This window comes from Herpailurus yagouaroundi, unplaced genomic scaffold (genome assembly GCF_014898765.1).
Source record: "Herpailurus yagouaroundi ecotype Mexico unplaced genomic scaffold, PumYag 164, whole genome shotgun sequence".
NCBI lineage: Eukaryota > Metazoa > Chordata > Mammalia > Carnivora > Felidae > Herpailurus > Herpailurus yagouaroundi.
In genome coordinates this window covers 3,775,215-3,798,092 of record NW_024412405.1, presented here as the reverse complement: position 1 = coordinate 3,798,092, position 22,878 = coordinate 3,775,215, and the positions used below count along the sequence as shown (strand labels likewise).

Here is a 22,878-nt window from a genome sequence, read left to right as displayed (position 1 = left end):
GGCCCAGCTGACGCATTTACCACACATAAATTTATAGCTTTAATATAGTCAAACTGATTAACCTTTATCTTTATAGATTGTGCTTTTGTTGTACTGTTTAAAAAATCTTTCTCATTGAGAAAGCCCTCCCCCAAAAGTTCTCTTACCCTGCTGCCATAAAGATCTCACTCTCCATATATGTTTTAAAGTTTAGGGTGTGTGTGTGTGTGTGTGTGTGTGTGTGTGTGTGTGGTTTGTTGTTGTTTTTACATTTTTTTCTTTTTTTCTTGCATTTAGGAATTTAAACTACCTGGACTTTATTTTTGAGAATGGTGTAAATTGACAATGTAGTTTTATATTTTTCTGTGCCAATAACGATTCTCCCCTGCCTTTTACAATATAAGGCCATTTTCCCGCTTCCTCTCAATGCTGAGTACATTGCCTGAAATGGACTGTTTTCTGTATTCATCTCTGACCTTCTAGACTCTTCTTTAATATTCCTTGCCTCCTGATCGCTTTCCTTGAGCACTCCTTCTAAGCAAAGTCGTCATTTGCCTTTATAAATTGGTCCCTGTAATTCTACAGTGCATATCTTCTTTATATGACCTATTTTGTTGTATTATAATTATGCACATGTGTGTAGACCCTGGGACTTTGAGCATATAGAGAATGCATTGACTGTATCTTAATCATTTTTGCATTCCAACACAAACGCTCAATAAATTGCCAACTCAGTGTAATTGTCATCTGGTAGCAGCTTTCGATGAATTAAGAGAAGCAGACTGATAGAATACTTCCTAAATTTATTCAAATATTTAAATTCAGTCTCATGTTAAAAATGTACCAGTAAACTTGGTAAATAGAATCACAGGCAGTTGCATGACTGGTTGGAGGATATTAAAGTCACATTTTATATGGTTATTAGGCTCTAAAGCTGGCGTGTTATGTAAAAGTCACATGCAACAGAAAAGACTCTGGAACATCCCTTATATTGGCTATAAAGAACAATATGCCTTTATATGTTTTATGTATAAAACAGTGTGCTTTTCTTGTATACAACTCTGCACAATTATATGCATATATTTATGCATAATGCATAAAACAACTTAAAGCATATAATAAGATACATACAGTGTTTTGGATTCTAAGGAAGTGGGTGGCACAGAACTGAATTTTCAGAGATTCATTTATTCATTCCACAAATATTTACTGGGTACCAACTTGTGTCCAGCACAGATCTAGGCACCTTGGTCTATAAAACAAACGTCCTTGCCCTCCTGGGAGTTAAATTCTAGCATTGGAAAGCAAACAATGAATGATATTTAAGTGAGATGTATAAAATGCTAAAAGGTAATAAAACATACGAGGAAAGGTAAACAGGATAAGCAAGCTTGGGAGTGACAAGAGCAGATATGGAAGGAGGTTGGGTTGAGTAGCGAGTTCTAAGAAAGTCAACAAAAGCTTCATTGATCAAAGACAGAGCAAAGAAGTAGGGAGTGTGCCATGCTGATGTCAGGGTGGAACATTCTAGGTGGGGGGAGAGCAAAGGCCCTGAAATAGGACCTTGCCTGAGTTGCAAGGTGGCCAGTGTGGCTGAAGGGACGTGAACTCTACGTATTGCTAGATGTTTAAATGAAGACAAGTTGGAATCGGCATCCGTGGTAAGTGTTAAGTCTAGAAAAGGGAGACTTTCTCATTGTAAACTACAGCTAGGGGCTAAATGTAAAATATCAATTAGGACTTTTATTGTACTGTCTTTCTTGAGAACCATTTGCCAGGTTTGAAAACTTGGGTCTGCTCTAAATCTAAAGTGAAAGGTAATCGCTTGCCTTTTCTGTAAGGAGAAAATGTAGACAAACAGCTCTATTTCCGCTCAAGATAAAGAGAACTGGAAGAGAGTCACTTGGGAACCTGTGTCGCTCATTCCCTGACTTGTTACATGTGGTGCTCTGGACACGAATGCGGCCTAACGTTTTTTAAATGCAAAATTCAGACTGAAAGAACGGAAAGTTTTCAATTGTGCTGAAATTGTAATCAGCTAATTATGGTGAAAGCATTTATTTTATGAAAAAAAAAAAAAAAACAAAAAACAAAAAACCTGACTGTCAGAAATAGGTTCTAAAGCAACTGAACTGTGATATTGGGAAGAAGTTTCACGAAGTCAATGATATAGAAAGCCTGGATCTTAAAGCCCAAGTGGATTCAAATTAATTTTATACACTTCCAGGTGATTTTTATTAGATATTTTTGGAAAGAAGTCTGTTTTTCAAAGTTTAAGTATTTATTTTGAGAGAGAGCTCTGAGAGAGCATGTGCACATGAGCAGGGGGAAGGGCAATGAGAGGAGAGAGGAGAGAGAGAATCCCAAGCAGGCTTCGTGCCTCCAGCAGAGAGCCTGACATGGGCTCGAACTCACGAACAGTGAGATCATGACCTGAGTGGAAATCGGGAGTCAGACGCTTAACTAACTGAACCACCCAGGTGCCCCTGTAGTATTTATGATATCAAAAATTATATCTTCTGATGATAGAATTATTGGAATATTTGGAATATATATATGGATGTAAGCAATATTCCAATATGTTTAAATGAATATATATATATATATAGAGAGAGAGAGAGAGAGAGAGGGAGGAAAGCTTATAACTCAGAAATTCCTTAAAACCTGTGGACTTAATTTGTCCCAGGCACAAAGTTAATCCTGTATAACAACTTGGGCACCTTGAGAAATGTTTTAATACTTATAGGACCTTTTTGTGCATGTAATTATTGTAAAGAAGGGCCTCTCTTACTTCCAGTTTTCAAGTGGAAACTTGAACTCCAGTAACTCCATTTTGGACGGAAAGATCAAGGTTGATGACAGAGAATAACTTTCCCCAACACAGTGTATCCCATGGCTCATGGAGTTGCTAAACTATGCCCTTCTCCTAATTATCTGATTTTCAAAGATCAACTCGGATTAGGTTATTTTATTAATATCCAGTTTCCTGAAGTGTCTTTTCTCATTCTTGTTTAATTATATTTATTGCCATAACACACAGATTGTGGTTGTTTCCAGAAAAAAAAAATTGTGATATCAATAAATTAACAGATAGACTGTGTCCTACATACTAACGCAAATGAGGATCCTGGCGAGCGGAACAACCAAACAAGAGAGAGGATCCTTCTACATGCAGCCTCCAAAGGCTCTGGAGACTTCACTACCATGGTTTGACCTGCTGGTTCACACACAAGGACGTCCTTTTGTTTGTACCCGAGAAGACCAGCTAAACTCAGTGTGCTTGAACTTGCATGCATCAGGTACTAGCCAAGTGAGTTTGGGCTCTAAAGATGAGTTTCAGCATCTCTGAAATGAGGCTAATAATACAGAACCTGCTTACTTCACATGGTTATGAGAAACTACTAGAATAATCACATGTGAAAAATGCTTTAAGAATATAAAATAATAGCATGAAGATGATGTTAGACATAGGGCCTTAGAAGCCTCAAAGGATCCCACGTTTAGGCGTACAGATGGGACCACTGCAGAGAAACAGAACTTCAGGTGTATTCTGGCTACATCTGATGGGCTGACAGAGAGAGTCCGTGGAAGAATGGATGGTGACGAAGCAGTAATAATCAGCGTGGCCAGAAAATACTGGACTTCCCACGACCTGCTAAAGAGTGGAGACTTGATGGTTTAGGCCAGGCAAAATGGCGGCACTGCAGCGTTTTGAACACAGCAATTACATGAATAGATTTATTCTTTGGAAAGATCAAACCTAGTAGATTAATTATCCTCAATAATACCTCCTGTTGTTGGCGGTGAGTCTCCCATATAATCCCAAGAAACACGTTTTTTAAAAAAAAAATTGTAATGTTCTTACTTTCCGTGTTTCCAGTATAATAGATTTATGTTTTTCTGTATATTCTCTGGATTCCAACCCCATTACTGTCATACGTCATTACTACAAACATACCCTAAATATAGGTTATCAATTTGTTACAATCTAGTCACTCATACTGATGCTGCCATGGTTTTTTTGTTTTTTTTTTTTAATGAATTGAGGTGAAAGACCAGAGCTCATATAAAATCCATATCCCAGCATGTCACAAATTAATTACATTGCATGATGTATAGTACAATCATAAATTTCTATTTTATAACTGTCCATTAATAGGAAGAACTATACATTCACTCATCAGAGTCCATTTTCATTCATAGCTATTAACCTAAAATCATCTACCAAATGCAAATAAATGTCCATTTCAATGATATTAAATGTGTTCCAGTATAGTACTACTTATAAAAGTCAAGAACAGTTAGTAACTTTTTTAAGAAATCAAACTGAAAGATAAGGTAAAAAGCTCAAATTCTCTCTCTCCTCCCTCACTGCCTGGTTGCCCATTGCTTACCATAGAATTCGCAAAGTGCCTTTAAAAAGATATTTTCCCCTTTATTTGGCCCCTTGGCAACAAAGGAAACAAAATGGCAACAGAAGAAACAAAAGAGCAAGAATGAACTCAATTGAAATCCTGTATAAATACCTATTTCTGAGTTAGAAGGATCAACTCTTTTTTGCCTAAACCAGAAATGCTACTTTGACATTCAGATCATTTTCTTAATTTTTTTTTTTCACAGAATGAAAATATACAACGCTTTCATCAAAGTTTTTTTTTGAATCACATGTTATGTTATGCCACATCTTTCAGTTCTATTTAGGTAGACTTTGGCTTTGGAAACTGTGATTTTCAAATTTCACTTTTTAATGGTTTCTCCTCCAACATCTTGTTAGCATCAAGTAGGAATGGGATTTGCATTTGAAACACTAATATTCACTATTCAGTCAGCCAAGAAGCTTCCTTGTTTTAATTTCCATAAATGTCAGTAAATGCCTCTTTTCACCTTCGGGTGAATAGTCAATAGAGAAATCAATTCTGCGACAAATGAACAGCAACATGATTTTACATATGAATTATTTAACAAAGTCTATTTTTATCCTGGAAGGGAAAGACTTAAGGTAAAACATCAGTAGCAAATTATTAATTTACATTTATTAATATTATTCATAGAAGTGCGTATCCACAGGAAGTAAAGAAATTTATATCTCATTTTTTAATTAGTTCATCTCAGAGAATTCTATTAATGACACAATAGAAATCTGTTGAAAATTAATGAAAAAGATATACAAGTAATAAACCTCATTAAGCCTTTACACCACGTTGTGGTTTTCTCTGGCTTGTGAGAGAGTCATTGACCCTGGAAAGGGAGGAACCTAGTGAAAATGACCCATTTGAGATGTAGACCTTCCATGAACTCAGTCTTTACATCCTTTTAGCAAATTCTGTCTTCATGTCTGCCTGATACCTCTGGACTTTAGAAGACACAAAATACTTTACAAGTCCAGGCGGGGAAATGAGAACTAGATTCATGTCTTGAACTTCTAAATATCAAATCAGCAAGATTTTCTCAAAAACAGGATGAAACCCTTTTTTTTTAATCCCTAGAGTGAGTCGTTGACGTAGTAATAGCAGGTGTTACAAGTGGCACTATTCCCTAAGGATTACACTATCGATGAGGTAATCTTCCTGTTAAGACCCTGCAGAAAGGAGGGGATTTTGCTTGAGGATGAGTATTGCAGCCCACAGGGAAACGCCTGGACCATGTGGTTCATGTATATCTGCTCGCGCCCGCTGGGAGCTCGAAAGGAGGTGTTCCGAGGCACCTGTTTATTGAGTGTGGATGGCTTGTCTTTGCCTTCCCTGATCTGTCCTTGAGAACAGAGAGGAGAACGTGAGGCTACAGGTTTGAGGAGGTCGAAACTGACCAGAGGTTGTAGATCACAAACACCACCCCATCCCGTGCAGCCCACTTGGTGGGGGGGTGGGGGGAGGTTGGGACACTCCGATGATGCTGCCAGGCCTTGCATGGCTGCGAGGTGGCTCCATCTGTCTGTTCCTTTGAGGGCCAGATTGTCCCAACTCCCCATGAACTGTGACTTTCGGCTTTCCCACTCCAAATAACAACTGGCCCCTAAGCTTTGAAGCTTTCCTACTTCTTTCGAATGTCAAATTTTAAAATAAAAATCACAGAATAATTTCCAGGTATATTATTAGATCCTGTACTGACTTTGTTTTCAAAGGCATTTAAATGGACAGATGGCCTGCTCCATTTTCTAGAAGTCTGGGGGTTGTACCTCTTACACCATAGTATCATTTTTTTCCCCACGCCATCCAAAAATAATAATTCTGGGCATGGGATGTCTTAGTCTGCTTGGGCCGCTATAACAAAATGCCACAGACTGGGTGGCTTATAAACAACAGAAATGTGTTTCTCACAGTTCTGAGGCCAGAAGTCCAAGGTCGGGGTACCTGCACGGTCAGGAGAGGGGTCTCTTCCAGGTCGCAGACTTCTCTCTGTGTCCTCAGAGGCAGAAGGGGTGAGGGGGCTCTGTGACGTCTCTTTTATAAAACCATTAATCCCATTCACTGAGGCTCTACCCTCATGACCTCATCACCTCCCCAAAGCCCCAGCTATAGATAGCACCACACTGAGGGTCAGGATCCCAACATGCGAATCTGGGGTGGGGGAAACACAAACTCTCCGACCACTGCATAGGGTAAGCTTGTCTGATCGTCTAAGGCATTGCACTCTCTGGCCACCCTGAAGTCTGCAGTGACTGTCCCACTGTCTTTCAATGGCCCCACGCACTAGCCATTCAGAGCCATCTAGCCATGTCTGAATTCCGAGTAACTAATGGGTCTGGGACCACCCACACCCTATGTGACTTCAGAGCAACAGAGCATTTTGAATAAGTTCCCAGGGCTGTATGGTGTTTGAAAGGGTCTTATCTGAATCTGTGACATGTGAACTACATCTCAAGTGTAAGATCGGGGTCAGTCCGCCATTGCTTGAAGGCACTCTCCTTTCCTTCCCTGTCCCTGATGGGGGTGAGGTGCCCAATTGGCCCTAAGTTTATTTTTTAAAAAAATGAAAACACAAGTCTGATAGACTGTGTGAAAGAAGATTTCAATATAGAGCAAGTAAGCCTGGCTGCAAGCGTCTCTGAAAACAGCATCAGGAGGCCACCAGGGAGGGGGAATTTCTGCACGTTCTCATGGGCCTCTGAGCTCTTTGCCAGCTGCAAGCCTTCCCCCAGACGTGAGTCCTTCCTCACCAGGACACCAGGAGCTGTTCGCCTTCACTTTCAGAGGAGGCAGTGCGATTTGTTGGACAAGTTTCAGCCCCTAATTTGCATCTTAACCCAACCAACCTGAGCTACGCTCCTCTCCACCCCTCTTTTATCTGGAGGACCTGAGAACTGCACTCACACCCTTCCGCCTTTGTAACTGCCCTGTCTTCCTGGGAACATGAGTCAGGTTTCCACGTGAATCTGTCTCCCACATTGCAATTCAAATTGCCCGACTAAATGCCCGTTTGCTTGGATTTTTAGTAAATTCTTTCTTGGTTGTCAATTATGATAGAAACTCTCTCCCTTCCCTTAAACCTTTGCATGCAGACATTCAGACACGAACTCTGTTTAAGCTCTCGAAGTACATTGGATGCATTGTGCTTGCTGAGCAGAGATTAATTTACTCATTTGGGACCCTAAAGGACACCCGTGATCTGATCAAGCAACAGATTCTACCTCCGGGGAATTCTACCCACATAGATCAACATTTTCTCACTTACATATTACATATGACCCTTTTTAAACGAAAAAAAAATCCCCCTAAACCCTTAACATTTCTGAAGTTAACTTATTATCATGGTGATTAAATGTAGACACACACATTGTTCCATAAAATGTCTTCATCCTCTTTGTTCTCATTACAGCTATAAAACTGAAGCAAATTTATAAATTCAACATGGCAAAAACCTACAAAAGCAAACAATTAAAATTTATCACATTCATGGTAGGTATGAGTGCGTTTAGCTGGAATGAGAGTCCTGGTGAAAATATGGACGTGGCATTGACTCAGATTCCAAGAACTACATTTCTACTGTCTTGTGCTGTTGGTTAACCCAAGGCCCTTCCACTTTTCTCTGCTTGAACTGCTGGGAAACTATTAATCTCACCCATGCTGAAATATCACTTAGTGCTTTCTTGGGGGAGATGCCTTATTTGCATATTAAACACAACTACTCTCTTCTGGTTACCCTGCAACAATATCAGTGATATTCCGTGTGGCATCCTGCTTGTAAATAAAATAAGAAGTTAGAGAATAAAGTCTCGCTGAGCACTGGCTTTAAAAGTAGGCATTCAAATGATCCAAGGCACGATTGTATTACTTTTCAAAAAAATATCATGAAAATAAAAATGCGAAATATATTAGATCATCCAGAGAACTTGAGGACCCCTGAAAAGTACATATACAAATCTCAATTTCCGCAACATTACGCTTAACAGTTTAAATTACTTACTAAAATCTATTTATACCCTTTTTTATCTTACTCCTGAAATTCAAAGGACCTCCGGACCTTTCATTTCTTTCTGTACACCTTTCTTCAGTTTTAAATCATATATGCAGAAATCATAGTTATTTTATAAATGCAGTATGGTGCTCAGTATTTTGACAGCTTCGTGTTGCTAAGGAAGAGACTTATTTGTATTTGTATTTATTTTTACTTATTTTTTAAATGTTTTTTGAAGTTTTTATTTATTTTTGAGAGACAGAGCATAAGCAGGGGAGGGGCAGAGAGAGAGGGAGACAGAGTCTGAAACAGGCTCCAGGCTCTGAGCCATCAGCACAGAGCCCGACACAGGGCTCAAACCCACGAACCGTGAGATCATGACCTGAGCCGAAGTCAGTTGCTTAACCGACTGAGCCACCCAGGTGCCCTATTTTTATTTTAATTTTAATTTTTATCTTTATCTTTATTTAAGGCCCTAAGTTGTGAGAAGTGTTTTCATTTAATGTTGTCCAATTGACTCATCAGGATAATCATCATTCAGCAATGTTTAGGGATTTTCTCAAGTCACAGAGCGAATGATGATGAGATCATAATGCCCTACATTTATAGGGCACTCACTATTTTCACATACTCTTTTATGTGGCCCACACACATTACTCATGTAAATCCTCACGCGTTTTGGGGAGGTAGATTGTTACTGTGGTCCCACTTTACAGATGAGGATGATGAGTTGGGTCACAGACTGTCACTGGGTGGCAGATTTCAGATTTGAATCAAGCACTGCTGTAGACCCTGGATCTTCCACCATGCTGCCTCCAGCCAGCACCCATCTGCTCATGGACTGGTGGTCCTCTGAGAAAGGATGGGAGTCCAGGGTCACTACTGACACTTGTCTACCTCGGGTCCTGTGGAGATGCCTCTTCTTGCCTATTCTTTCCCCCTTTTCCAAATGGTGGCAACCTCAACTTTCAGCATTCATATCAAATGGTACTTCCTCCTCTGTGAAGTTTCTCCAGACCGTCCTCCATAAGTCCCCTTTCCCAGGTAAATGGGGGAAAGAAGGTTTTAAAAAAACTCCTTCTTTTTGAGCAACTCCATCTCTACGCCATGTGCAACACGTTAATACACTTTTAAGCATGGTTCCTTTAAAAGCAGGGCATTTGCGGGGCGCCTGGGTGGCTCAGGTCATGATCTCACAGTTCTTGAGTTCAAGCCCCGCATCAGGCTCTGTGCTGATGACTCAGAGCCTGGAGCCTGCTTCAGATTCTGTGTTTCCCTCTCTCTCTGCCCCTCCCCAGTTTGCAATCTCTCTCTCCCTCTCTCTCTCTCTCTCTCAAAAATAAATAAATATTTTTTAAAAAATTTTAAACAGCAGAGCATTTGTAATATTCGTGTGGCAGAGAGGTGATAGAGTGTGGACATCCAGCATCATAGGTATGGGACAATTTCTAAGTTCCCAGTTATAACACTTGCTTCCTGGTTCCGAAAGATGATGATTTTGTGTCCAAACACTATAATATAAAACATGCCAGAAAAGAAAATAAATAAGTGACTAGCTGTCTGAAGTGACATGGGGTGGAGATAAATCTTTGAAGCAACGGTAAACAAGCTTGAAGCTAAAAGATACCCATATGGCATCCTTTAGCCAAACAACAAATCAGTAAGTGAAACCTGCGTGTCAAGCCAGCAGATGCTAGGCACTCATTTCCAGTTGCATCCCTGATGGCATCATTTCTTCTCTTCCTGAAAAGAAATGGTTCCCCCCAATACCAAAACTAAATTCAAACAATTATTTTCATCATGATAGTGTTCTCTTTAATTCCCAGCCCCTATTTCTCCCTTCCCCCCACCCCTTCCCTTTCTGGAAGCCATCAGTGTGTTCTCTGTAGTTACAAGTCTGTTTTCAAAACTAAAGTTTTTGTTAAAAAGTCCATTATTTCCTTTTTCATGATAATACTTAATTTATCATGAAACTCGAAATAATGGTAGAGGAAGAGGGTTATTGTTGTTACCAAGAGGGCAGGAAATTTAAAGAATGGAGAAACATTGGGGCGCCTGGGTGGCGCAGTCGGTTAAGCGTCCGACTTCAGCCAGGTCACGATCTCGCGGTCTGTGAGTTCGAGCCCCGTGTCGGGCTCTGGGCTGATGGCTCAGAGCCTGGAGCCTGTTTCCGATTCTGTGTCTCCCTCTCTCTCTGCCCCTCCCCCGTTCATGCTCTGTCTCTCTCTGTCCCAAAAATAAAAAAATAAACGTTGAAAAAAAAATTAAAAAAAAAAAGAATGGAGAAACATTGACCCAGATGTGTTTATAGTGCTGAATAATATGGTGACTACTTTGGGGTGCTTATTTAGTACTTGACCACCATTATTCTTAAAGTTTATTTATTTATTTTGAGAGAGACAGAGACGAGGTGAGCAGGGGAGGGGCAGAGAGAGAGGAAGAGAGAGAATCCCAGGCAGGCTCAATGCTGCCAGCACAGAGCCCGATGTGGGGCTCGAACCCATGAAGCCTTGAGATCATGACCTGAGCCCAAACCAAGAGTCAGACGCTTAACTCCCTGAGCCACCCAGGCGCGCTGACCACCATTTTTTTTTAAGTTTATTTATTTATTTTTAAAGAGAGAGCAGGGGAGGGGCAAAGAGGGAGAGAGAGAGAGAGAGAGAGAGAGAGAGAGAGCATCCCAAGCAGGCTCCATGCTGTTACCACAGAGCCCGACACAGGGCTCAAACCCACGAACCCATGACCTGAGCTGAAACCAAGAGTCGGACGCTTAACCGACTGAGCCACCCAGGTGTCCCTCCTTGACCACCACTTAAATGACATCCGTAGTTGCATTTGTTTGCTATTCTAAAATATTAAAGCTCCTTTTCTGCCTGTAACAAATATGAGTTTTTGCCTCACAGTCTAATAAATGTAATAAATCTAAATAAAGCAGATTGAACATCATTCATCCGGGCATACCGCGCTCATCTCCAGATCTTCTATGTATTGTCTCACAGATGATAATTTTAAAATGCCCTCTGAACTTTGTTACGTTGAAAGTAGTGACCTATCGTGTATCCTTACCTGGAATTTTAACCTTCATCTAAGGAATAAGCTGTGAAAATTCTTTGTTTTTCTTTCTTAAACGACGATCAATAATGTTAGTATTTTAACATCTCATTTATACCATGCTGGCAACTATCCTTATGTGCCTATTAGACTTTACTCAATACCTATTAATCTCCATAACAGACCATAAAGTTCCATGGGATCTCTCAATGAAAGGGTTTATTCTGAGCATTAGTTGATTATTGCAAACATCAGTCAAATTTTTGCTTATCAAGGAAGCACAGAAAGCTCTTGGTTGTTGATTCAAAGATGGCTGTCTTTTTTACTTACTCCATTATTCAAGACATCAATACCCTCATTAAGAAAATGCTTTCTAATGGTTTGGGCATAGGAGTTTCACCTTTTATAATATACTTGGGAATACAGATATTTTTAGTAAACACTGAGAAGCTCTGAGAAAGTGCGTTTATTTACTTATTTTTTCAAAAAAGGGAAGCAGTAACTCGGGGGATTGGGGCATTTTATGTCAAGACCCCTCCCCACAAGCCTCAGATCGGCGGCCACGAAAAGGCACTCTCCACAGACTGCCATCCAGTGGCTCAATCTGCAAATGTGTTCCTATCATGAAGGTCTTTGCAGAGCGTCGCATCTCGCATATATCTTTGGTCATTAGGAAGGGCTCTGCTAGAGAGAGTCTAGGACTGAGAAGACACGCAGAGTGGTGGTACTCGGCTTCTGGTGAGTGGACAGGGCTGGATGCTTATCGGATGCACTGGCAAGGACATGATCTAGCCGGGGCCCTCACGCCACAGAAGAGCGATGCCAGCAGCTGGGTAGAGATTTGGATTCTGTTTGTCTAGTTTTTAGGCTCTTCTCTGTTTTGTTAGACTGGGCCTCCATTTTTATATTCTTTCTGTACCCTCCTTGATTTCTTTTAATTAATGCAGTATTTCTTATTTCACATTGTCTGCATATAACTGGCTCATTATACATTCTTCCCCTGTCGTTCCTGTAGTCTCACTAGAGAAGAAAGCCTGCATTTTTGACTTACTGACTCTTAAGGGATTCTGTTACTTTGGCTATTTTCCTCATATTGCTAGAACCTTAGAACCTCTAAACTCCACGTAACCCCTCGGGGCTCCCGCCGTTGCTGTTGGCATGCATTCTTGTTCCGCAGAAAATTTATAGTCTGCAAGACGTTCCAAGCATGTTACTCCTATTTACCCCTGGATTTAATTCCGGTGTCTTTAATTCTCTCTTAAATGTACATTTTTCTGTCCGGGATCATTTTCTTTCACTTTAAAAAAAAAAAAAAATTAAAGACTTCTGACGGCAAATATCCTCCTTTTTGTTGTCTAAAAACAACTTTACTTCATTGTTATTTCTGAGGGGTATTTTTATTTGAGAACAGAGTCTTAGGCTGAGTTAGACTTAGTCTAAGTCTTAGTCTTAGTCTTTCTCCCGGTACTGTCACCTGTGATTTGCGGTTTCCTGGCTTCTGCTTAGAAGTTCGTTTTGCCTCTCGCTGTTGTTCCTCTGAAGGCAACGTGTCTTTTTTTAGGGTTTTAAAGCTTTTCTGCTTTGCCTTTGCTTTCCTAGGATCCGCCTCGTGTTTTCTTATTGGTGGTGGTGGCCTGCGTGTGGTCTGCCTTCTGTGGGGTTTGCTGAGCCTCTGAAGTGTGTGCATTGATTCCATTTGCAAGTTGGGGGACTTATCTGTTGGGATATTGCCTTGCCACGTTCTTTGTACACCTCTTCCTTCTGGGGCTCCTTTTATGTGGGTATATTCCGCTATCTCCTCGATTTGTCCATCTTTTCCTCTCCCCTAGGCATTTCATCATAAGTACTTTCAAGTTGTTATCAGCTAGCCCTACATCTGGATCATCTGTGAATCCATTTTATCTTTTGACTCTCGGGTAAATTTCCTTGTCTCTGCATGTAATTTCTGATCGCACAGTGAGCATGTGTGTTAACAAACTGTAGATGCTGTGGACCATGGTTTTATTTATTTACTTATTTATTTATGTTTATTATTATTTTTTGGCTTATTTACTTTTGAGACCGAGAGAGAAAGCACAAGGGGTGGAGAAGGAGAGAGGGAGGGAGACAGAGAATCCCAAGCAGGCCCTGAGCTGTCAGCATAGAGCCCGACACAGGGCTCGAACTCACACCCTGTGAGATCATGCCCTGGGCCTCGGTCTGACACCTAACGGACTGAGCCGCCCAGGTCCCCCCGCAGACGATGTTTTCTACCCCAGAGATTCCACCATCGCGCTAGGAAGCTGAGGCAGGGAGGACCTCCAGAATCCAGTCATAGATAGAGCTGCAGCGGAGAACCAGCCTGCGTCTACTCCATCCCTGATCTCCAGGCAGCACCGCCTGCCATGCTTTGGCCCAGAGCCTGCCAGGTGTCTGTGCTCCTTAGCCCCGATGGAGTGCAGATGTGTTCCAGCTGTGCATTTCAGAGCTCCCAGCCCACGTGCCCCACTCGGCTGCAAAATCTGCAGAGCAGTCAGGGGCTTGAGGCTCCTATCTCCCCGGTCAGATACTTGCTTCGGAAGTGCCTCCAACCATGCAGGGGAATTTCACGCTGCTTTTCATAAGCCTTTGGCTTAAGTCACCACGCGTGCGTACAGCTGAAGAATGTAACAGATGTCCCTTGGGGAAAATGGCCATCCTTTGAGGGTCCTCAATTTCCCAATTTGTGCCTCTAGTCTCATACAACTGCAACACATTGTATGGTTCCTCTCTCTTCTAGAAAAGGCTCTCTAGACCTACAAAAGAACTCAGAATTGGCAAATGTCCCCGGCGGGGGGGGGGGGAAGCAGCTGGTAATGATCTGTTCAGAAAGAGTCTCCCCATCCAGAATTTCAGTTTTTCTGGTTCTCAGTTTGCCAGAGCTATCTGATGCTTTAAATATATGATTTGGGTAATTTATCTCTTTTTTTTTTTCCTTCTAGTAAGTAAACTGCCATGACCTATCAAATCCCATGCAGATATGAAAGTTTTGTTTTGTTTCTAATTAGATCATCCTCAAGCTAAGTTACTTAAGAAAGATGATCTCTCAAGGACACTTGGCGGGAAAAAATCAGCTGAGACTGGTAGAATTCAATGTTCTCTCACAAGAATAAATCCCATGACAGTATTTTCCAGAGATCGCTACTATGTGCTAACCATGGGTCAAGGAACGTGTATACGATGCTTAAAAACCATAGAGTGAACAGGATTGAGGCTAAATGTAATCGCCGAGCATACACTGGTGGAGGGAATAGAGGGGTTAAAATATATTGGTGGGGGAAGCATACAGATTCCACGTGAACCCCACTGAGGAAAGGAACAAAGAAGACCATGGCATAGGGATGCTGGTCGTTAGCATACATCAAACTCTGCCCCACAGCTATTCAGTCAGTGATAAGCAGCATAAAGTAATACTTAAAAAGACAGACTCTAGAGCTTGACTGGTTGGTTACACCATTTCCCATGGAACTTTGGGCAAATTACACTTTACATTTTTGGGCCTCAATTTCCTCATCTGCAAAAAGGTGGCACTGCTTTATACAATTCTCAGGACGACTGCTTGAGTTAATGTTTCTAAGGTGCTTAGAAAAGGACCTGGTACATATTTAGCACCCCAAATAATTACTGAAAAATAGTTTGGGGGCACCTGGGTGGCTCCGTCGGTGAAGCATCCGGCTCTTGGTTTCTGCTCAGGTCATGATCTCACAGTTTGTGAGTTCCAGCCCCACATCAGGCTCTGCACTGAAAGCATGGGGCCTGCTTGGGATTCTCTCTCTCTATGCCCCTCCCAGCTTACTCTCTCTCTCTCTCAAATAAACAATAATAATAATTTTTACATCCTCTCTTTCTTGGCTCACTTTTGTGACTGTAGGGTCAGTCTGGCTTCCACAAAAGCCTTCCCAGCAGGAGGTTGCCTCATTTCCAGGTTGTTCTGGTGCATTCCTGGACACTGGAGAAAAATACCCTTTTAAGGGGTGGGGGGATACTACTTCGGCATTGATTCCTGGAGGTGGCTTCAGGGATCAGACCATCACAGTCCTGTTTCCCACACTTAGGTTTTTTTTTTTTGGGGGGGGGGTGTGTTTTTTTCTGATTATATGTACATCCAGTCTGAGGGATCTATTTTTGCTAGTAACCAGCTCCAGAAATCTAGTTCTGCACTCCCAGTATGGGTTTGAATTCCCAGCTTCTGTGGTTTACCACATCTCCACCTTCTGCCATCTTTTTGTTTTTTTATTCTAGCTTTAATTCTTCTTTTGCGGGTAGACAGTAGGCTCACGTGTCCGGGTTAAAGGTGTTCGCTCTAGAACCATCCTGGAGCACTGACTGTGCTTGCTGCTTTTGAATGACTGCTTCTACCCAGGAGCCAACTACCATGTCCTGCTTTCCTGTATTCTCTTTTGTTTTGTTGGGGAGGCTGGAAGGGGCACCAGAACAGAGCAGTAGGTATTTTGGAAGTGGGTTGAGACTTCTTGTTTCTTCTGAATTTTCCTGTGTTCCCACTGGGATGTCTGGCATACTCACTTTAGAATGGCCAGAAAAAATGGTATCCTGAGGAAGCGAGAGGGAATTGCACCGCACGATGCTCTCCTAGTCTGTCTCTGTAGGCGCAAGGTCAGAGAGCACATAGCTGCTAGTTGAGATCGCTGCTTTGAGTTGCTGCTGCAAAGGAGTATGTGCTGATTCTCCATTGGGGTTGCAGGTGCCCGGGTCATACTAGCCCGTTGGATATTGCGGTGGCTGTCCCTTGCCACACCCAACTCTTGGAAACCACTTCTGTATTAGTGTGGTCCTCTGTTAACACGGACCGTGAAGGGGCCCTCTGGAGCAGGGCTCCATCCTTGGGTTATCCTGCTGTAGTCAGGAGTAGGGTCACGTTCCCACAGATGGGAGGGCTGAACCCTAGCATCTGGCAAGCCTCGAAGAACCCAAAAGCACCCATTACAAACAGGGTTACAATTGTGATAAATGAGGGGAAAGTGTGAGATGTCGTAAGAACACGTATAATGACAGCGGGCGAAGGGCATACACATGTTTGAGTGTTTCTGGAATCGCCTGGAGGTTCATGTCCTGGGCCGGTGCACCTGTCGTACATACTATGTTGTCTGCCATCTTATTTCAGCGGCCCCCTGCCCAGCGGCCATATAGTTTCTTGACAGCAGTGCCTGGAGGCCTCCAAGCAGCGCCTGAGCCCCCCTCACACCCAGCCCGGCCCCGGTGTGGCTCTTCTCCTCTCTCCACTCGCTCACTGTGTGTGCTGTTTCTCCCCTCCCCCCACACCCCAGGTCATCCATCAGCTGAGGCTCTCGGAGAACGAAAGCGTGGCCCTGCAGGAGCTCCTGGACTGGAGGCGGAAGCTCTGCGAGGGGAGAGGAGACTGGCAGCACCTCCTGCAGCCCTCGGAGCCCAGGGCGCCGCCCCCTCCTCCCTGCAAGAAGCCCACGCTGGTGAAGAAGCCTGACGGGGCCTCCTGCGGCCGGCTGCCTTCCGAGCTGTGGGACTCCACCATGTGAGAGCCGCACAGCAGGTGGACGCAGCGACACTGCCCGGTGGTGGCCGCCGCCGAGGCTGCCCTGTCCCCGGTGCTTCCCGCGGCGTGGACGCAGAGCCACCCAGGACGCGCCAGCAGAGGCCAACAGGGCCCGCCTGTGCTTGTGCGCATGCGCGCACGTGCGTGCGCGCATGCGCTGTGCGCGTGCGCATTCTTTCTCGCCAGTTCCGGCGGAATCCGGCCGTTCTGGCTCCTGGGCTCCGCGGCCCTGGGGCCGTGTTTCCCCTACTTGGCGAGAGAAGGGCCTGGAAAAGCGTGGGGGGAGGAAGGGCGCGCCCGCCGTACAGTAGCGCCGCCCACGTGTTCCTCGCTGGCCCGTCGCTTTTCTAGAACACGCTGTGCGGGACACATGTTCCGTTTCTTTGTAGGTGTGGTGTTTCCTTGGACTTTACAAACCTGATCACGATGTACATGTTTATTACCCTGTTTTATAACTTTATGCAATTGGTGGTGCTCCCTTCAAAACACCCGTTTGAAAGAGCTCGTTTCTAGAATTTTCTTTGCTCCACATGCTTTTCTTTGTTTCTCCTAGAGGACCTAAAGCCCTCGAGACTGTGCCCCTGCTTCAGCCCCGCCAGCGCCAAGCCTGTACACGCATGCACGGAGTCCCGAGTTTTTCATTTCCCTGATGAGGAGGCCGCTCCTCCCTGCGCCGTGTCTCTGCTTACGTGTCTCGCGAGCTCCTTCCGTCCGTCGTGGCCTTTCCTGGCGCCACCATCGGTCACAGGAGCTCAGACACGTGTGGCTTCACATCCGTAGCTGGTGGGGTGACAGGGTCGCTCCAGTGAGAGGTCTACGCGATCCAGAGGAGCTCGCTGAGACTTGCCGCCTGGGGCAGAGATGCTGCGTCCCCGGGTGGCCGTCCCCTCGGAGCTGCGCTGCATGGCTCACCTGCTGTATGTGCTCAACCCCCCTGTAACACGACCACCCCGTTTATCCATGTGCTTCTGTGGCTGCGGGGACGTCCTCAGCCGTGCCGTCAGACCGCGCTGTGTCGCTACTAGGAACTCTGTATTCAGACCAGCCTTTGCGAAGTCACCGTACCAATAAAAGGTGCAGCTGTGTTCTTCTGGTTGTGTTTATTTGTTGCTGCTGCCGTCTCCCTGGCGCGACCAGCAGGGGCAGTGACAGGCCATCCCGTCTCTGCTGCCCACCTTCTTCTGTTCTTACGGCATTTTGCAGGCTACAGGCCCTAGTGGTTTAAAATAAGGATTTTATGGATTACTCAGACGTAACCACCATGTAGGCATATGTCAGTTTTTAAGAATAATTGTCATTTAGGAATAATAATGAGGCTGCCAGATCTGGAGACAGTTTCCATTAAAACAGATAGTTTCTTACCTGCCAGGGGGAGAAGCTCAGGGTCGGCTAGGCAGCAAAGGGGGCCACGGAACTTCGGAGCCGAAGCTTTTATTATGATGCCCTTGGGAAGGGCTGGGCGATGCAGGGTATGCAGGCATAGAATCTGGTAAGTTTGAATCATTTCAGAGGGCTTCATGTGCGGGGTGGTCCCTAGTTATCTGGTACCTGGCCCCAGGCAGGGGCAAAGGGAGGAAGGATCAGTGGCTGGAGAGGGAGGTTGTTGAGTGTGGGCTCTGCAGTGGTGGGAGTTGCTTACTTTCTGTAAAATGTGACTAGTCCCCAGGGGCGGCTCCTCCAGGATTGGCAAGGCGCAGGGGTTAAAGCATCAGAAGACAGAAAACCGGAAAGGCAAAGTTAAGGCACAGTTAAGCGAATAACGTTACAGATGTATCTAACAGGGAAGCATTCTGCTTGACCTCCAGCTTAACCGCAACCAAGCCCCACACGCTGCCTCTCTCCTCTCACTCCCTGATGCCTGACTTCCTGATCTCAGCCACCAAGCAACTGAAAGAAGCCACCATTCCTTGATGTACATGGTTCCTTGCCCATTCCTTGCATACTGTAGACATTTAATGTCTACACTGGATCAAAAGTTTGAACTGATCCCCCCCCCCCAACACACACACACACACACACACAATATATATTTATGTGGACTAGAGTGAAAAGTAAACTTTTCAAGCATTGCACCTTTCCAGAACCTGTTTCAAATGTGCACCGAGCACTGGCTATGACGGCTCTGGGTGCTTCGCACACACTATTCCTAACACGGATATATACCTACAGCATGGCAAGTCTCATGTACGCACACTCATCCTGGATTTGAAGCTCAGAGCGTTAAGTGGGCTGTCAGACCATAAACCCTCAACTTTACGGTTCCAAGGTCTACATCATTTTAACTTGAGGTGCAGAGATTTTCTATTTATTATATCAAAATGTGTCTTTACAATCTTCCAACTCAATGACGGGGGATACGGTGTTGTATGAAACTGTGAGGTAAGACTTCAAGGGAAAGCTTACGGGAAGTAGGCCGTCCCGAACACGTGTGGGTCCAGACGACACCACTGTCTATTCTGTTAACCTGGTCTCATGTTAGGGCTTGCGTAGGTGTAAGGTGACCCAACTGCCACCTGCTAGAGGTACCGTGGGCATCCCGGGATAGTTTATATGTACTCAATCTAGTAATCTCATCTAATGTTTGTTGTCTCATCTAATGTTTGTTGACTTTCTAGAGGCAGAGGCCAAACCCCTCGGAGACTTTCTAGAACACATTTTCCCAAGTCAGTAAGTAGGCCTTTCTGTTCAGTTGGTTTGTTTTCTTCACAGTTGGAGGGAGAGTTCGGGTGTGTGTTGACCTCACCTTAGAACCATCTCATTGTACCTGTTCTGACATGACTGGATAGTCAGCAGACTCAAAAGCGTTAATAGCCGTGACAATAGAAACAGTATTAAGAGTCATAATAATATGACATAAAGTCCGAGTCTGTGTGTATATTAAAGGTACTCCCGGAATGGTTCTCTAATGATTACAACATTGTCAACAAAATAAACAGAGGTACTATTCTGGTTAATAAAACACCAAATGTTATTCCACATAAGCAAGATTTCAACAGTTATGTATGTTTGCAATATACTTCATGACGGTATTTTAATTGCTATCAGCCCATAAGGTATGAATTATGATATATTATTGGGCCTGAGACCTTATGTTTAGCAAAGTAATTGGTATGAATTATTACTCTGTGTTCAAACGCTGCCCAATATTATTGCTTTTTTTAAAAATGCTTTACGAGTGGTCTCTAAAAACTACTATCAAAATGTTTATAGTGGGTTAAAATGATTTAAAATGTATTTTCTCGAGTGGAAAAATATATTATTACTATTCTCAAATTGTGGTACCTAATTTAGCAGAATTATGCTTACATAAATCTACCCAATAAAAGCAACAACCAATTAAAATCTGACATTTGTAAATGAGTATCACATATGAACATTACATAAGTTGGACAAAAAGTATGTTACAAATCCCACAATCTACAAAGAGGGATAAGTTTCTGTCAAAATTCTATTGCCGTCAGTTTCCAGCAACTCAACTCATGTCACAATAAAGAGCATAAGGTTATTTTATAATAACATTCTGCGATGGGACATATTTCACCCCTGGCTATTACTCTGCACTACTTACTGATCCCCCCCCCCACAAGTTTTAAATGTATATCTTTATCTAGAAGTTAATAGGATTTATTTTTATTTTTAGTCTCATCAGGAAATTTTCAACAACAACAACTATAAGAACAACAAAAAAATCATCAAATTAGCTGGAAAAACAACAACGCTGTTCCAAGTAAAAGTTTAGTATAATTTCATTACAGTTTTCAAATTGTTTTTAGCTGCACATAAAAATCCATGTAATGAAGATGAAAGCAATTATATTTCTATTTATGGTGCAATGGTAAATTCTCTGGAACACTCATGGTTTCCCAACACAGTAGCACTGCTTTCAAAAACTAAAAATATATTCTCTCCCCCCATTCTACTCCCTTTACATCTTATTCATAAGCAATGACTTTATCAAACAAATTCTAGTACAATGTTCTACCCATGTGAGTTACAAAGATCCCCATATAGCACCGGGTTGTAGCCTGCGCGGTTACAGACTGGAAAGAATTACCTTTGTAGTTCGTTCACTTTCCCTAAGTACTGTAGCCCCCTGGGCTGCTCCATTATTGTGGACCCAGGAAGTTTCTCTAAAATTCAAGATGCTTTGTAAAACTTTAAAGATGAGCTTTTCAAAGGCTAGGTCTCATTAGATGCCTATAATACATTCCTATTACCTGTTCTAATTTCTCAGATCATTTTCAGATTTTTAAAAAGCCTACTTATACCGATTACGTTTTTTTTGTATGCTTTGACTTCAGCACAATGCAATCTGGATTTTCTGTGGTTTCCCTGATTGTTACAATGGCAGAAGCAGATCTAGGTGTCTTCTCATAGAAAATAGTAAAGGCGAATAAATCTATGCATTCATTTCCATTGCTGTTTCACAATAGGAATGCCTCAAATGTGCCTTTGCTTTGCTTTGAATTAGTCCTGAGCAGATCGCTGGCATACCTGCGGGCTCGCCTTTCCGACAGCCCCAGGGAACATGCACTGCTTCAAAGAAAGGTGCGTGAGCCTGCCCAGGTGACATTTTCCTGATGTCACCACTTAGTGTCCAAAGTCTAAAGAAAATGAAAGAGAATGAAACTATTGATAAATTCCAAGGGGGAGATCAAAGCTCTGGAGAAAAATGAAATGAAACCAAATTCAATTTGAGGTTTTGATCTTTTAAGATTTCAGCAAACAAAGGGGCTGGAGGGCCATGATCTCAAACGATTGGTTGAAACGTGTATAAATTCTGTCACATGCTGGAGAACAGTTTTCTTTGCTGAACCTATTTTTGGGAATCTGTTAAACTGATTTCAGTCTAACTGGGTCTTGTGTGATAACAAGAAAAACCACTTCACCCAATGGTCCCTATTGTGGTTCATCAACATTACTGTTGAATAAAATAACCAATCCTAGTATTACAAAAGTGACTTTTTGGATACCTTTGTAGGTAAGTAAGTTGTACATACGTGTGCATTGTCGGGGAAAATAGTTCTCCGGACAACTTTGCAATTGGTGGACAGTTGTCATTCTCTTGGGCTTAGAAGCTGTTATAAAAAGATAACATCCCATATTTTAAAAAGCAAGAGAAGTTCCCTGAATGAAGAGAAGAGAAGCCTTGGGAAATCCAATATAGTAAATGGTCTCAGCTCCTGAAGGTTGTCAAGCGTCGGAAAGTAGGGAATTTGAAGTGACATTGTCTCATTGCTGATTGCCAGGGACCATTACCCCTTTCGGCCCCGGATGAAAAGGTAAACCCTACAAAGACAGAAGACTCGGTGCCAAGGGCAGTCACAAGCCAAACATTTGCCCACAGTGACTCAAAGAAAGACCTCGTTAAAGGTACAAGCTGCTACATCACCCAGTTTTACTCCCAGTGGTTGGTGTTTGGCCCTAGTGAGTCTCCAACCCCACCCGTGTTTATCCTCGAGTAGGCTAGACATTTTAGCCAACAAACACAGAGGCTAGTAGCTCCACACAATAAACCTGTGCTCCTATTCTAGTTCTCTCCCTTATGACACAGTCTGTTGACCCCAGTCATCCAGAGACCAACGGTCCTCCCTTCTCATGTCTCCAACCTCCTCATGGTCTGTGGAGGGCTCCCCCGTTCAGCCAGCAGGTGGGGACTGGAGCGCAGAAGACGGGGCAGGGGGGAGTCACAGCCTGCCTAAGACTGGCTCGTGTCACTTCTCATATCGCAATGGCCAGGACTCTGTTGTGTGATGACACAACTGGAAGGCAAGCTGGGAAATGGCCCTGCTCTATGACCCAGAGGAAGGGGAAGTCACCCGGTGAACAATTAGCCAGTATCTGTCACACTACATGAGGCAGGGAACTCCTGGAACAAATATCTTCAAATCTGTTTTCTATTGCCT

The 22,878-nt window shown here is 43.2% G+C and overlaps 1 protein-coding gene across 2 annotated transcripts in view; it reads left to right on the top strand.

Annotated features, from left to right (window-relative positions):
- MYO16 (myosin XVI) overlaps positions 1 to 18,060 on the top strand; it is a 491,281-nt gene extending 473,221 nt beyond the window's left edge. For both annotated transcript variants that reach the window (XM_040487087.1, XM_040487086.1), the window contains exon 35: positions 16,728 to 18,060. In XM_040487087.1, the coding sequence (XP_040343021.1) occupies positions 16,728 to 16,955 (228 nt within the window). In that variant the 3' untranslated portion in view covers positions 16,956 to 18,060. The remainder of the gene's footprint in view (positions 1 to 16,727) is intronic.
- The last annotated feature ends 4,818 nt before the right edge of the window (positions 18,061 to 22,878 follow it).